The sequence below is a fragment of the Macrosteles quadrilineatus genome, unplaced genomic scaffold (assembly GCF_028750875.1).
Source record: "Macrosteles quadrilineatus isolate MER2022 unplaced genomic scaffold, UCM_ALF_1.0 Scaffold_9__3_contigs__length_116548681, whole genome shotgun sequence".
NCBI classification, from domain to species: domain Eukaryota; kingdom Metazoa; phylum Arthropoda; class Insecta; order Hemiptera; family Cicadellidae; genus Macrosteles; species Macrosteles quadrilineatus.
In genome coordinates, this window is record NW_026542602.1 from 106,934,465 (window position 1) to 106,950,017 (window position 15,553).

At 34.3% G+C, this 15,553-nt stretch overlaps 1 protein-coding gene and 1 non-coding gene across 2 annotated transcripts in view; one reads left to right on the forward strand and one right to left on the reverse strand.

Moving 5' to 3' along the window:
- Positions 1–1,348: 1,348 nt before the first annotated feature.
- On the reverse strand, positions 1,349–1,439 carry Trnai-uau (transfer RNA isoleucine (anticodon UAU)). Its single transcript is given in 2 exon segments — positions 1,349–1,384; positions 1,402–1,439. It is a non-coding gene; the product is annotated as a tRNA-Ile (tRNA).
- A 425-nt stretch (positions 1,440–1,864) lies between these two features.
- Positions 1,865–15,553, forward strand: part of LOC129003711 (TATA element modulatory factor-like) — a 35,113-nt gene continuing 21,424 nt past the window's right edge. The window contains exons 1-5 of the mRNA XM_054432008.1: positions 1,865–2,221; positions 3,715–3,857; positions 8,082–8,240; positions 10,134–10,392; positions 11,236–11,412. Of these exons, the coding sequence (XP_054287983.1) occupies positions 3,722–3,857; positions 8,082–8,240; positions 10,134–10,392; positions 11,236–11,412 (731 nt within the window). The 5' untranslated portion in view covers positions 1,865–2,221; positions 3,715–3,721. The remainder of the gene's footprint in view (positions 2,222–3,714; positions 3,858–8,081; positions 8,241–10,133; positions 10,393–11,235; positions 11,413–15,553) is intronic.

Genomic DNA, 15,553 nt, shown 5'->3' on the forward strand with positions numbered 1-15,553 from the left:
GTATTTTTATTTTTATATTTTTTTTATGACCATGAAAAAAATATAATGACATTTTTTAAAAAGTCACATATCTCCCTTGGCCTCTCGACGCCTCATTTCTTTTCAGAGTTTCGTTTGAACAAGTTATTTTATAAGGATGAGCAACATCTTTTATTTTCTTTAAAAGTTCCTCTAGATTTCAGCTTATTGTGTCAATTTAATTCCTCTCTTGTGCTAATTTCTGAATATTCATTTTTTGAATAAGTTGATAAAACTATGGTATCCTAAATAAAGTATATAGTTTGTTGCCAATGATATGTGGTTGTTGAAGATAACTTTGTCATAAGAATAAAATAGTGAGTAATTAATTTATCATTTGTCAATGCTTCTTAAACAAAGCTACACAAACCGTCATACTACGTTATACAGATGACACCTTATATACATAATACAGTGTGTATTCAATCCCATCAACACTTCGTTGAATCAGAATTTTAGTAATTGATGTGGAGATTTAATTATTTTATTAATTTCCTATCCTCATAAATAGACTAATTTGTTTTTTATTATTTTAATTTTGGTATTTTAGCTTTTAAGTTACTTTCAGGCGTAAAACCAAAACCTACAACAAAATATGAAAATGATGCATTACATAAAACGGTATCAGCAATCTGACACATACTTTCTCCCATTAGCTAGTCAACAATTTGTACCCCTAATTTTAATCGAAACAAATGTTTTTAATTAATTTTTTTTAAGTTTTTTATGTTTTTTCTTAATGGGAAAATAACACAGTTACAATAACCTTTGAACATTAATTTTTACAGCAATGGAAGTTTAGTACCATTTTGTTCAGAATTTAAGTACTATAACATACTATACTTTTATCAAAATAGTTCGGGCCATTTGTTCTTTTATTTTATAGATTTTTTATTGGAAAGTCACAATCAAAATATAAAAAACCCTGGAGATACTATAAATTAGTTCCTATATACCATAATAACTAATTTATGATATAGGGGGGGAAGTAAAAACTGTAAGTGGGCTTCAAAAATTAAAAATAACAATAACTTACAGTTTGAAAAAAATATCTCAAACAAACTTTTTCTTGGCTAGAGATATAATATATTTGGTTAGCTATGTCCAAATTATTCACAATCATCCAATAAAACAATACCTCAAACTCAAATCCTCATAAAATAATTACCTGTATAAAGCTAGATTTGATTTAAATTTTTATGTGCACAATAAAATAAAAAAAGTAATTTTGAGTACATTATTTAATTTGAATCTTAAATGCAAATACAATACAAAAATATACCAATGAGAAATTGATCAAAATGCCTATAAATCTGCATCAAAAAGTTAATGCCCCAGGTGAGGCTCGAACTCACAACCCCGGCATTGCTCACGACTACTGTCTATAAGTACCGTGCGCTAACCGATTGCGCCACTGGGGCAGGCGATGGGAAGCGCATTAAATGTCGCATACGAACTTGGATCACGTAGTTTGTGAGCCAGTACAGCTTATCAATGTTATACCGTATGTATAAAACACAATGACTAATTTTTACTATTTGGACCTTGAACCTTTATTATTTGGGAAATTATGCACAAATTTATGATATCTGTGAGTGTAAGCTTATATCAATTGAGAAATATAAAAATAACTGCTTATTTAGCTATAAGTTAACATGTATATAAATTATATTACAAACTATGGTTATAAGTTCACCTCAAATTTATTCAAGCAAACAATAATTTTGTTTTAACCATAGTTTTAACTGTAACTTTAATACATATGAGAATTACGTTCACATAGCTGATTTACTGCATTGCAGTTTGTTTCAATAAAAGTTGCAGTTAGTTGCAAGAAGATAATAAACGTCGACTGCTCTCCGACTCCGATGATAATCGTTGATGATCTGTCATATTTTTATCACTCAAGCACTAAAATACAGCTCAACATATTGTTAGTTTAAGTTTTAAGTCATATTTTGGATGTATTTGGTTCTATAAATAACTTTTAAACTAAAAACCCTATGCGGATTCTTTTATTTTTAAAATAAATAGGCCTATGTACTATTTTATGATTTATAGGTTAGTTTACTTAAAGGGCGTACATAGGCTTAATATTCTTGGAAATAATGATATAAAATAAATTATGTTATTATTCGATGCTTCTAAAATATGTCAAACAGTGTAATTATATCCAAATCTCCTAATTTGCTCTAAGAAAAAGGTAGGTTTTCAACTTGCATCTCTAACAAAAATATACTTTTTAATAATGGGCTAAGTTAAACCTGTTAAACTTAGTTGATCTTTAGGCCTAGGTAAGTAAAAGTAAAACTGTGCTAGATGGATTGTATTCCAATTAAGTTAGGAGTCCAAATCAAACTCAGGCCTAGGCCTATCTCACATTTAGCAATAGCAAAGGCCTAGGCCTAGTTATAATTTATAATTTAAGCGTAGTTTGCTATCTGCAGAAATGCTTTATTCACATTGCAATCATTATTTTTTTGGTAGTTGTTGAGGACCCCCATTTCACCTTAAACCTAAATTTGAAAAACTTAGGCGTAAGGTGTCAATTTTAGTGTAAAACAATAGGCCGAAACTGCATAATTTCAAGATAGGTTAATTGGCGTGTCATAAATAATTACCACCCTGATTTCTTGAAAACTAACTCATGGAAGTAGCGTACATTTTTAAAAATTGCATTAAGTTTAAACTGTGGTTCAAGTTTCACCAAATCTCAGTTAGCCTGTAACATCTAACTATGATTAAAAACAAGCCAAATGGTACTTTTTGATATGTACCTACTAGTGGCAAGTTTGTTTGCCAATACCGGTCATAGATGTCATACTAGACAAAACAGCAAAATAGTCATTCCCTTTTATAGACCTCAAAGACAAGAGCACTACCCGACCAAGGCACTGATATGTACAGCAGGCTTGCTTCAGGACCTCTTAAATCTGGAAATGTATTACTGCCTTGAAGAGGGACTTACTACTTTGTTGACCCCGGTCAACAAATACAATTCAATTGGCAAAAAAACCACTCAGGATATAACTTAGATATTTACATGAAACTTGGAACGGAGGTATAACTTATGGTATATCAACATGTAACTTATTCTACAACTACAAGTAAGCCTATGTAAAATTTGGTAACGATTAAAAAATATTTACATATTTTAAAACCACCGTAAATAGCTAATTTTATTTTGTTGACCCGGGTCAATTGCAGAAAATGGGTACTGTGACTCGGGTAAAATTAGCTAATTTCGGTGACAGTTTCATGTAGGCCTAAATAAAGTCAAATCGTACTTACAGAGCCTTGAAAAGCTGGTCATCTGTCATACGATTACCTAAGCTATTTGTAAATATTAAGTGTATAGGCCAAGACCTAAGCTAGGTAGGTACAGGATATATCTTTTGAATATGAATGTAGGCCTACCTGTATCCAGTGTATTTTTGTCAAATAAATGTTTACTTTTTATTCAACATACCTGGTCTCCTAGTAGAAGGAGGTAATCAAATAAATGTATATGTATACAAATTTGCAAAAAATAACCCTAACTAAGTTAGATGGCAGTCAAACATTATTATTGAAATTATAAAAAAAAAAAATTGAAAAAGTAGAGAATGATTATATTAGGGCTACATTTTGAGTCCAGACAAAAAAAAATACTAGGCGAACAAAGGCACTAGAAATAACCACTTACTTTGTCTTTAGGTACTATATGGACACAATGAGTTGGTTTGATGCGACAGGATTTGCTAATTTAGCAAAAACGGCTCTGAAAGAAGCTCAAAAGACTATAGACAAAGCTCTTGACATCAAGGAAGAGGATATTGAGCATGTAACTCAGAGCAGCTGTAAGTCTGTTTCACAACATAGCATTTCAAAATTAATTGTTCTCCACTTTATTTATCCTACTAATATTATAAATGAGAAAGTTTGGATGTATGTTTGTGACAAGTGAACGCATTAACCACTGGACGGATTTTGCTAAAATTTGGCATGATGATAGCTCACATTCCCGATTAACATATAGGCATATTCTTATCTCAAAAATCCTTTCGGGCTCCGCCCTACCAACAGGGTGCAGCACTATTATTTTTTTTTTTATCTATGACAACAGCTAATTTGCAACCAAAAGGTGAGTGAGCGTAGCGAACGAACTTCATCCTGGACGCGAGTTAGCGTAGCGAACGAGCTAACCTAAAGGCAAGTGAGCGCAGCGAACGAGCTCCAACCTAAAGGTGAGTGAGCGTAGCGAACGAACTTCAACCAGGACGTGATTGAGCCATGCGAACGAGCTCACTTATGAAGTAAAACGGGGCAATGCCCGCGGGTACAGTTGAGTGAGTGCAGCGAACAAACTTTAACCTGGAGGCGAGTTAGCGTAGCGAACGAGCTAACCTGAAGGCAAGTGAGCGCAGCGAACGAGCTCCATTCTAAAGGTGAGTGAGCGTAGCAAACGAACTTCAACCAGAACGTGATTGAGCCATGCGAACGAGCTCACTTATGAAGTAAAACGGGGCGAAGCCCGCGGGTACAGCTAGTCTGAAATATTGCATACACCAGTGCATGTTTTTTTTGGAATAATCTCCTATGTTAGGCTAACTAGACAAAAATTAAAAGTTTTTAAGGGGAGTCGCTACTGAAAAAAAAACTGTCATAGTATATACTTTTTTAACTTCATTTAGTCTTAGAAAAAGGATTACCGCTGTTAAAGTACTTTTTGGAGTTTTTTGAGGGTTTTTCAACTCTCTTATAACTACTGAACCAATTTTATTGCTTGGTACCTCATTTTAAAGAGCAAAAAATGTACCAACTTTTGTGCATACTAATATATTTTTCCAAACTAGTTTATGGCTTCGGGTAATTTTTTAAAAATTCCTATGTAATTCATTTTTTTCATGTAGGCCTACTTGTACCATTACAATATCCATGCACAAAAAGTTGCTCTATACAGTAGTATAAACAATGTGTAAACAAAATTTCATTCATATAGCTTAAAGTTAATACCCTAGTTAAAAAGTTATATATGTAATTATATGTAAAAAAAACACCAATTTTTAATTTGCGGAAAACAGTGGTTGATGTTTCAATCTGATGCCCGGAACAGCTGTGTACCCTCCACTTCAAATATTTTTTTTCATAGTGATAAAAATATATATTATTCCTTTTGTTGTGTTTTCCTAAAACCTTAAAATATACCATAGAACCAGAAAAAAAACAAAAATAATGGTTTTTTTTACAAAATTGGTTGTTTTTAGTAGCGACTCCCCTTAAGCTTTCTGGTCAATATTAAAAATAAGTATCATGTTAACATTTTTACTTGGATCCGAATCAAGTTATGAAATAAATTTGTAATGGTTAAGAGGCCAATAACTAGTAGTATAGGCCTAGTTCATTTAATGCTAGCATAAATGGCTAGCAATTAATTGTTAGTTTAGGATTATAGCAATTAATTGTTAGTTAGGAAACTGTTTTTCGCTCATTTTCAAATGGCTCTGTCGTTGGTATGTATGTATGCACAATGTATAATGTAATCTTGTTAAACCCACTTGTAAAATGGTGTTTGCCGTTTAATAAAAATGAAAATAAATTTAAAAAGTAAAGTAGCAAATTTGCATGCACCTCAAGAAGTCAAGTTTTAATTAATTTACAATTACTTACTTAATAAACACATTCTTTTGGCTTATGGGGATGAACAGTTGGGGTTTTCTAAAATATGGTAGACCTTATATGTGGTTAAACTTTTTTTGCTTGTGACTACGCCAGTGCTATTTATTATTGATGAAGTCAACTCAAATATTTGTAAAAAAACTGTCCAAACCCATAATAGTCTTGTATATGTGCCTGGAATTGGACTCTACCCTGTTACTGACATCTTAGACACTAACCTCTAGCTAGCAAGACACCCTGTTATAATAACTATTAAAAGTAGGCCTAGGCTTTATCAAGCAAGAATCAAGAATTTCGCCAAGAGTTGCCATGTGTAGGCTCTTACTGTCTGTGACCCTATGCTTCAATGCCTGCAAGACGAAGGGGCGTAAGCGACAATTTGTTGTATGTAAGGAAAATTAGTGAGCTCTTGGTCTTTTTAAAAACAGTGCTTATTTCCTATTAGACCATTTTTACCCGTGCTTAATATCTCCACACACACATTCTTATCACCCAAGCTGAACGCAGCCGACAAAATTAGTGAAACAGATTTTTCACTAAGCTATATTTTGAGGCATAGTTTAAAAAATTAACTTATTGATTAAATTTTAGTTTCATAGACATTGAAATGTATTAGTAAATCAATTGAAATGTAGAGGTGAAAAATAGTGAAAACTGTCTTTATTACCTACAGCCTATACCGTACTAAAATAAAATACAAAAATTGTCTTTTTGCACTCTTATCTTATCTGGAAGGGGTAGGCCGAAGCCTCAAAATGCTTCATCCAGATTTGTCGAATTATTTCGCACCCCAGTGAGTTGATACATTCTAAAGAGACCTTCAATGTCCAGGCATCTGATAAACCTATATGTTCCTATTCAAGAAGTTAACTCCTTCTTCCCAGATTGCCACGAGTTGTCCTTCTTACCTCAGGGAGCACCTCACAGTCAAAAACAGGTGATCAGCAGTCTTATCTGACCTGCTGAACTTGCCATCATCATACAAACTCATTCGATGCAGTTGCTTTCTGAACCACCTATGTCCAGCAAAGGCGTGTGAAGAATGAGCTTATTTTCTCTTAAGAGGGGTGCTTCAGCCCATCTCTTACAATGTTTTTCAGTGGCCCATGTCATGATGGAGGTGCACACGCACCTAGATGTAAGATGCCACAGAAGGGTTTAGGACCGAACAAAAATGCCGCCAAAGAAACATTTGCCAGAATGTTAGCAGCCTCGTTACCCTCAAGGTCTGAGTGACCAGGTACCCAAACAAATGTTAGATAGTTCCTATTCCTGATTTCGACAAGGTGTAAGACAATCTTGAAGTTGAATTTGTTTGAGATAAAAGCAGGACTGTCAGTGTAGATACAGATTCTTTGGTCTCTGGTCTCCTTACTGAAATTATTCTCACAGGTTCAAACCAAAAGGGCAGTGACTTCCGCTTGGAAAACAGTTGAGTGCACTCCCAAAGAAAGGCGGATTCCCACTTCCTTTCTGTTCCCTGTATACCAAAAGCTCACCAGTACCAGCACCCTCTAGGTTTTCCTTGGATCCATAGTTAGCATTACCCTGTTATTCCCTCCGATTTCCCGAACTCCCGCCAATATCCCATAACCGCCATATATCACCCCCAAACCCGCAATAGCAAACAAAAGTCTCCCTCCTTCCTTCTCACCCCCGGCTACAACTGTAGAAACCCACATCAGTCACGGGGTTGGTCCTCTTCCCCCAAACCATTCTTCATTTGTCGGTATACAATACACTTCACATGGTTTCTTTTTGTACTCCATGTGACTGAAATTCTCAACACAGCCGTTGTTTGCAGGACTAAATATGGCTAACAAACACATAGCAACCTGTACTCCGAGGTTTTGACTTCTAGAGATCGGTTGAGAAAACCTAAAAATAAAGAGGTTAATCTTGATTTTCCGAGATAAAGTGCATACAGTAGACTCCTTCTTATCCGGACACCTTTTAACCAGACATCGGTTTAACCAGACTACACTCAACGGAAATGACATCTCTTAAACCAGGTAATTTTTATCAGCACATTGGTTTAACCGGACTAGGTCGGCAGGAAGTGGGCGGTATTGAAACGACTGTTCTTGTGGGAAAGATTTGAGACCAGTGATGACGTGTCTAAATACAATGCTCTCCTAAATTAAAGTCAAATACCACACTAAACGGTCCATTTTAACAAGTTTTTAGGGACGTCGGTTTAACCGGAAAAACCGTTATCCGGACTGGCCTCAGTTCCGAGGAGTCCGGATAAGAGGGAGTCTACTGTAGTTGATTTGACTTGACTTGTATAGGGGTTTGAGTTAGCGAGTTCCTCCAGTAAAGTAGCATTTAAGAACTTTGATAAAAACAGCTTAATTTGTTCTTAAAATCAAATGACTCGTTACTAAATGATACTCGTTTTCTAGTGACGTCACCTGGTGCTGAGACGGAAATGTGGGTAGACCAAGGAGTGCCTCGGAGTGAAAGTGAGCCAAAACTCTCATCCTCGAGTAAACTTAGTCAAAGTGGAAGTCTGTGGGGATCCTTCACAGGCTCGTTTTTTGAAAATCCTAAATTGCTAGAAAGTAAGTGTTAAATTTTCTTTGTTTTTTATTATTCTTTTAGCCTCTTTCATAAGAGAAATTTTAGTCAGTAGGCCAATAATAATAATCTAATTTATTATGTCTTTAAAAACTGTCTCCTAGTTGTAGCTGTTAAAATGGAGTTAGGTACAACAAGTTTTGTTCAATAAGCTGTATTTGAATATGGCTGTTATGACTTCAAGAATGTGTAGTAATACCTCCATTAGTGTGTCAGATTATCAAGCGTTTTTTGATATTAAATTTCATCTGTAGTGGCTTTAGTGGGGAAAAGTAGTCCTGTAATTACGAGGCATGTTTTTTAAGTAAGTACCGTTCTTAAATTTCTCCGTTCCAGCACTGCGATTGGCATTTTCGACATTTGCACTGTGTATGGGCATCTATTGGTAAGACCTAGTCGGAAATTCGAGAATAATCGGCCGTGTTTACACCCGGTTTTGAGCATTCAAAACGGTGCCGCCAATTCAGACTGCCGCCAAATGTGAAGTGCACGCTGCAATTAGATTTTTAAGTTCTAAAGATGTGAAAGCCATTGAAAATCATCGACAGATTAGTGAAGTGTATGGCGAGAACATTATGAGTGTCATAATGGTACGCAAGTGGATAAGGGCATTTAAATACGGTCCCACCAACATTCATGATGAGTAACGCACTGGGCGGCGTCATTACTGTCCCCGGACCCAGTGCGTTGCTCATCATGAACATTGATGGGGCCGTCTTAATATGCCCTTACCTACTTGCGTACCACTCCGTCACTCATAATGTTCTCGCCATACATTTCACTAATCCGACGATGATATCAAATCAAATCAAATCAAATATGCTTTATTCATGCTTATTAAATGATATTCAATAGCTTTCAAACCTTTAGCACTTAAAAATCTAATTACAGCGCGAACTTCACAGTCGGCGGTAGTCTCAATTGGCGGCACCATTTTGAATGCTTGAAACCGGATGTAAACACGGCCGATTGTTCTCGAATTTCTGGCTAGGTCTTACCAATAGATGCCCATACACAGCGCAAATGTTGAAAATGCCAATCGCAGTGCTGGAACGGAGAAATTTAAAAACGGTACTTACATAAAAAACATGCCTCGTATTTTCTCACACACTTGTTTCAAAGATTTCCTTTATTTAAAATCCCCTTACATATTGACTTAGTTGCCATTGGCTGTATTGGCTATTAATTAACAGCTGTGTCTAAGGAACATGTCGGCCTTAGTCACTAACAAGATCGCGCCACTCATCCTAGACTCATCCTTCACTCATATTTGGGTTAAAATATGCACATAGTGGCGTCCCCATCTTTAATAATTTATTGATTTAATTGATTGATTGATTGATTGATCTATGTCTTATTCATCTGCCGTAGTTTAATAAATAAAATAAGCTCAGCAAAATTGACCGAAAATAGGACCTTTGACCGTTGACCATTGGTTTTGTAATAAACATCCCATCTGTAAGGATCAGCTGTAGCCGCTAGTAAAATTGAACACCTGTTACTGATACTGAGATAGTTTATGTGTCTATAACATGCAATAATTTACAATAAGCTGTCATTTCCTTTCAGTTCGGCTTAGACAAATAAATCGGTAGCCTTTTGTGTGATATGCACAACACATTCTGCCAGTTGCTCAATGTAACAATGTTTATTTTTATTCTAAATTGGCTATAAAGCTTTTACATGGAAACTTCTATAACTACTACTACTACTATTACTAGGATATATTTGTCAAATCTTTAACTTAATTGTCAGTCACTTTATCAAATTATTTAATAATGTTTCATAAGAGTGCATTTTATATTTTAATCTTTAATTGTTTAGTAACTTCATTATCTGTTATTTATAACTTTGTAAATGTTAAATTTTGATTACAGATGATGCAAAAGAGAACCCTGAGACTCCTAGTCGTCCTACTAACTTTATTTCAAACCAGCCCAAAAAAACAGCCACATTTCAGCCTCCCTCGGCTAGTACAGCTAATACTTCACCTTCAGAGGCAAAAACCCCTGATCCGAGCTGTCCTTCTGATATCCGAGAAGAGATTCTCAACTTTCCGCCAGTAGTCTATAGGAAAAAAGAACCTCGTAACTATAACAACCGGTTATCTGCTATTTCGTCTGAAAGTGATCGAAGGTAATCAGTCTTACGTTTTATAAAATTCCTTGTTGAACTGATGTTGGTTAGCTAGACAAGATGTAGAGCAGAATTACATTTTGTGTGTTATAATCCCTGTGGTATAAAAATTAGAATATGAGAGGTACCGGTATAGTGATAGTTGTTAAAACCAAACATTATAAATCTAAAAACTGGAAACAAATCTTAAAAAATCAAAATGCTTTAAATTTAGCTTAGCATCTCATACTGGACATAGCAGTTTTTCTATTAAATTTTTGGCAGTTTTTCTATTAAATTTTTGGATATTAAAATATAAGGTAAATGTTAACTGTTTACTTGCGTGTTGTTCATTGATGGATATACTTAACCTTATTATTTGGGAAAAAGGACACAGAAAATAAATAATTTTTTCCCAATACAGTATGTCACTATTAACGATAGACAACCAATAACCACAATGTTTGTGATCTTCACATTTTAAGAGGACAAACATGCTTGATTTCTGTTTAAAACAATGATCACTGAAAAAATGTTGTCACTTTTGAGTTTTTAAAATTGTTAATTGAATATTGAAACCAAAACTTTTTTCAGTGGTTTAAAGATTTTGGTTTGGTTTTTTTACACATCTCTAGACAGATGTTATGTGACTGGATGTAGCCTTGTAATGTAAGATTTAAATTTTGTAAGTAAATATAACAAACACTTTCCATTACCTTGAACAATGTTTAAGCTGACAAGTAATTTATACTACTACAAACCAAAACAGCTACTACCTACCCAGACATTTTAGCAAGACAAATGTTTTGCAAACAACACTTGTTTATAGTCTTTGATGAATTTCTTGCATATTTCCCTCTGTAGGTCGAGTTCCAGCTGTGAAGTACTCGGCAGTTGTACGCCTGATTCTGACCCTCAACATTCCCTCTCCACCTCCTCGTCCGTCGTTAGACTGCGGCAGTCGGGCAGCTTTGAGTCTGTTGAAGTACTTACGTCTCCCAGCAGTGTTGAAGTTCTCGGGTCTACTGCTAGTGAACACAGGTAAAGTCCTTTTGGAAACAGTTTTTAGTTTCACATATTTTGTTTGTGTTAGGCTAATACAATGTTATTTAAGATGGTGTGTTTGTTTGCATGGATTACGTTTGGTCAGGATGTGGCTAAAGTTGACTAAAAGATCAGGTTTAAGTACTAGCAGCTTTAACCTTTATAGGTTGTTTGTTTATTGAGTGTGACTAGTGCAAGGGGTGATTGGGTGGCTCAGTTAGTAGCACAATGAACAGTGAAACCAAGCCAGCAATGTTTCATGTCCTGATACCACCACGTTGAATTTATTAGTAGGCTATCAGTTATTCTTGTACTGTACAGGCTCACCCCTTGCTTTGCCTACGTTTCATGCACAGACCTATGAGATACTTGTATACATGCAAATCCAAGTTACACCCTCTTAGGGTCATTCGCTGTAATTATAGCGACTTTGTTTTTGCCACAAGTGTCAGTCGCTATATTTACGGCGACATTGCAGGTTTTCTGTTTCGTTCGATATAATCCTGTACTATCGAAAGATCCCAGCAACAATGCATACAAACGTGTTTAGCAGATTCTGGACTTCATGACAACCAATAACAATGGCTGTTTTGCAAACTATTTCTTTTGCCCTGTGTTTTTTTTGCTTGTTCGTTTTCGTCTATGGTTGTCTATGGTTGCTAACATCGTTTTGGTTTTCATATATTTTTTTATAAAGTTTAGTAGTCATCTAAGAAATAAATACTATATAACAATAACAATATATTTTATTTTTCTCATTTAATTTAGAATAAAATAAATATAACACAAGCTCTGTGATAGAAATTAAAAAAAAAAATAGTCTATTGCATTTTTCTACACTCTGTATACAAGAATGTAGCAAAATATGTTAAAAACTGTGCCAGTTTACAAGATTTCGAACCATATGCTACTCTATTGAGTTTTAGATCTGCTTGTACGCTTTAGTGGTTTGAAGACTCCAAAACATGGTGTTTTTAACATTTTAAACATAGATTAGTCTGCATGTATTAAGCAAAACTTGTATTTATGTTTCTGTTTGAACAATAAAAACAGTAAAAAAGTTCTTTGTTTTCTAGTTTTCAAACCACTAAAACAAACAAAAGCATATCCAAACTTCAATAGTGTAGCAAATGGTTGGAACTGGAAAGCTTGTGAAATGCCGTATATGTGAAAAGCCGTTTTATTCGAAAACTATAAGAGATATCAAAAAAAGTTAAATGGTAAGTGCCTTGGATTTTTTATTAAAAAAATTGTAGTCAAGTCAAAAAAATTATTTTAGCCGCCATTTTTCCAATATGGCCGCCAACTTTGATTTTTCTTAAAGAACACCCTGTATTTTATGATGTATTCTGGTAGAAAAAGTAATTTTAAGACGATTTTATTCTTGTGATTTTTTTCATGAACCTAACCGTTTCAAAGATAATAATGGTTAAAGTTTTGAAATTTCTGCATGAGAAAGAGTTTTGATAAAGGCCTAAGCAAGCATGCCAGCTGTTTTGTTCAAAAACCATTAAAAATTTTACAACTTAAACCATTATTATCTTTGAAACGGTTAGGTTTATGAAAAAAATCACAAGAATAAAATCGTCTTAAAATTACTTTTTCTACCAGAATACATCATAAAATACAGGGTGTTCTATAAGAAAAATCAAAGTTGGCGGCCATATTGGAAAAATGGCGGCTAAAATAATTTTTTTGACTTGACTATAACTTTTTTAATAAAAAATCCAAGGGACTTACCATTTAACTTTTTTTGATATCTCTTATAGTTTTCGAATAAAACGGCTGGCACACTTATATCAATCACTCTGTATAGTTTTACACTAACATGAATCCTAATATGAATCTACTACTTACTGTCCCTACTGTATTTAATTTTTAATTGCCATCATATTATGATCAGCGGACTTCTTCTTTATGTTTTAAAATTAATTTACTGTTGTTGTTTCTTAAAACAAAAGGGTTTCAATGATTTATAATATAATCTCTTCTTTTAATTACTATATTTTGTTTTAGTAAATTTATATAAGCCACAAGCTATTTTTATATCGAAAATTTAATAATTGCCCCAGTTAAATGCAACTCAAGTTGCAAAGTCAAGTTGTTGTAATAAACTCCTACTTTAATAAATTCAAACTAAAATAGTTAGCCAAAATTTATGGCAGACTATCACTTTTATCCGGTAGCTTTCCAGGAAATCTGCACTCCATTTTTATTCACCTGACACCATGAAATAAACTCCTACTTTAATAAATTCAAACTAAAATAGTTAGCCAACATTTATCTATACTATTATATAAAAATATAATGGTGTTCAGTATGTTCTATTTCAGATTAATTCAATTTTGAATTACAACAATATCTGTTAATAATATTTTAGAAGTCCTTTGTTGTTATAATTAGAAAATAATAGTATATTTCATTACTAGGACCGAAAGTAGCATTTTCCGGAGCGCGCTCAAGTTTTTGTGTGAGGCGAAGCCGAACACAGGAAAATCCAATTTCACATGCGAGGCGAAGCCGAGTATGTGAGAGCTATTTTCACGTACGAGGCGAAGCCGAGGACGGGAATAATGGAGCAAGAGCCGGAAAATAACTTTCGGTACGAGTTATGAACGATACTTTTCATCACGACGCAAAAATACACAAACACAGAATAACAGACCTCAGTAATATTACAACTAGTTTATTTCTAAATTATTTATTTTAAACATCAAAATAAAATCTTCTAAAAGGAAACCTTTGTATATTTCTCGATTAATCTTTTTTTAAACATAAAAAAAATCTAAAGGGAACCTACTTCACAATCAAAAAATTAGAAGTTTATGGTTATGTTTATTGTACAGTTTTCATTGTTGGAGACATTCACTCCTTCGTTTAAAAGTTTTTTCTGAAGTTCTTGAATCGTTGAAACGTTTGTAGTGGTCGTGTTTGTTTCATCAACTTTTCTTACTTTTCTCTGAGGACATTCTTCATCTTCTGAGTTGTTAAACACATGATCAATGTCAAAAAAATCTATTTGGCTTCCTGAATGTGATTTTTCTACAACATTTCTGTTTGTATTCTCAGCAGCTGTTGAACTCATTGCATGCGGATTTTTAAACAGTTTTCTTGACAGTTGTAATTTTCTTCCAATGGAATTTTCTATGTAACTCTCTGCGACATTAGAGGATTTCCAACCTCCGTGTGATTTAAGGGCAAGTAAATCCCCTCCTCCCTCAACTAGCATGGTGGCTGAGGTACGCCTGAGGGCGTGTCCAGTATAGCGCTCCGGTTCGTCTAATTTAAGGTATTCTGCTACCTTTTTTGGGATTGAACTGATTGTGTGACCCCCTACATTTTGTCCCACGCATTTACCCTTCCTGTAACCAATTAAAAATCGGTTACTTTTCATTTGTCTGGGGCGCAATAACAAATATTTGCGAATCAAATCACATGGTCTATATGGACAGTTGTCATTGGTTATGGTAAAACTGCGTTTAATGTGTGTTTTGCCATCGTTGAGAAACACGACAAAAAAACTGCCATTGTCTGTAATATCTTCTACTTTTAAATTTATAAGATCGTGGTTTCGACAAGCTCCATAAATACCGAGCGTTAGGATGACTTTGCTCAATAGCCATTCATTGTCAGGAGCGTTAACCATGAATCTTTGAATTTCGTCTTCAGTAAAAACCTTAGCTTTTGTAGGTTGATAACCCACTGATTGACGTTTAAGAAATGCTAGAGATTTGTTAAATTTGGATACATCCACATTTTCTTTTAATTTCAAACCACTCTTTATCATAGAAAATTTACTCCACAACGTTGTTGGTTTCATGCTTTTAGATTTCTCAGATAAATATACTAATAAAACTTCGTCACTTACATTCTTTGGTAAAACATTGTGTCCTTGGCACCAGTCCATAAACTTCCTGAACTCCTCATTATACCTCTCTCTCGATTTCTCTGGAAGGAGGTTTTTGGTTATCTCTAAAGCTTTCTTCGATAAATCGTCCGAAATAATAGACATATTTTGGCCGCTTTTAAATACGCACTAAGCTAAAAACACAGCAAAACAAGCTTATGCCTGTTTATGTTTACATTTAGATTGTCAAACAATAAAAACAGCTGATTCAAATCATTAAATTAAACTGTA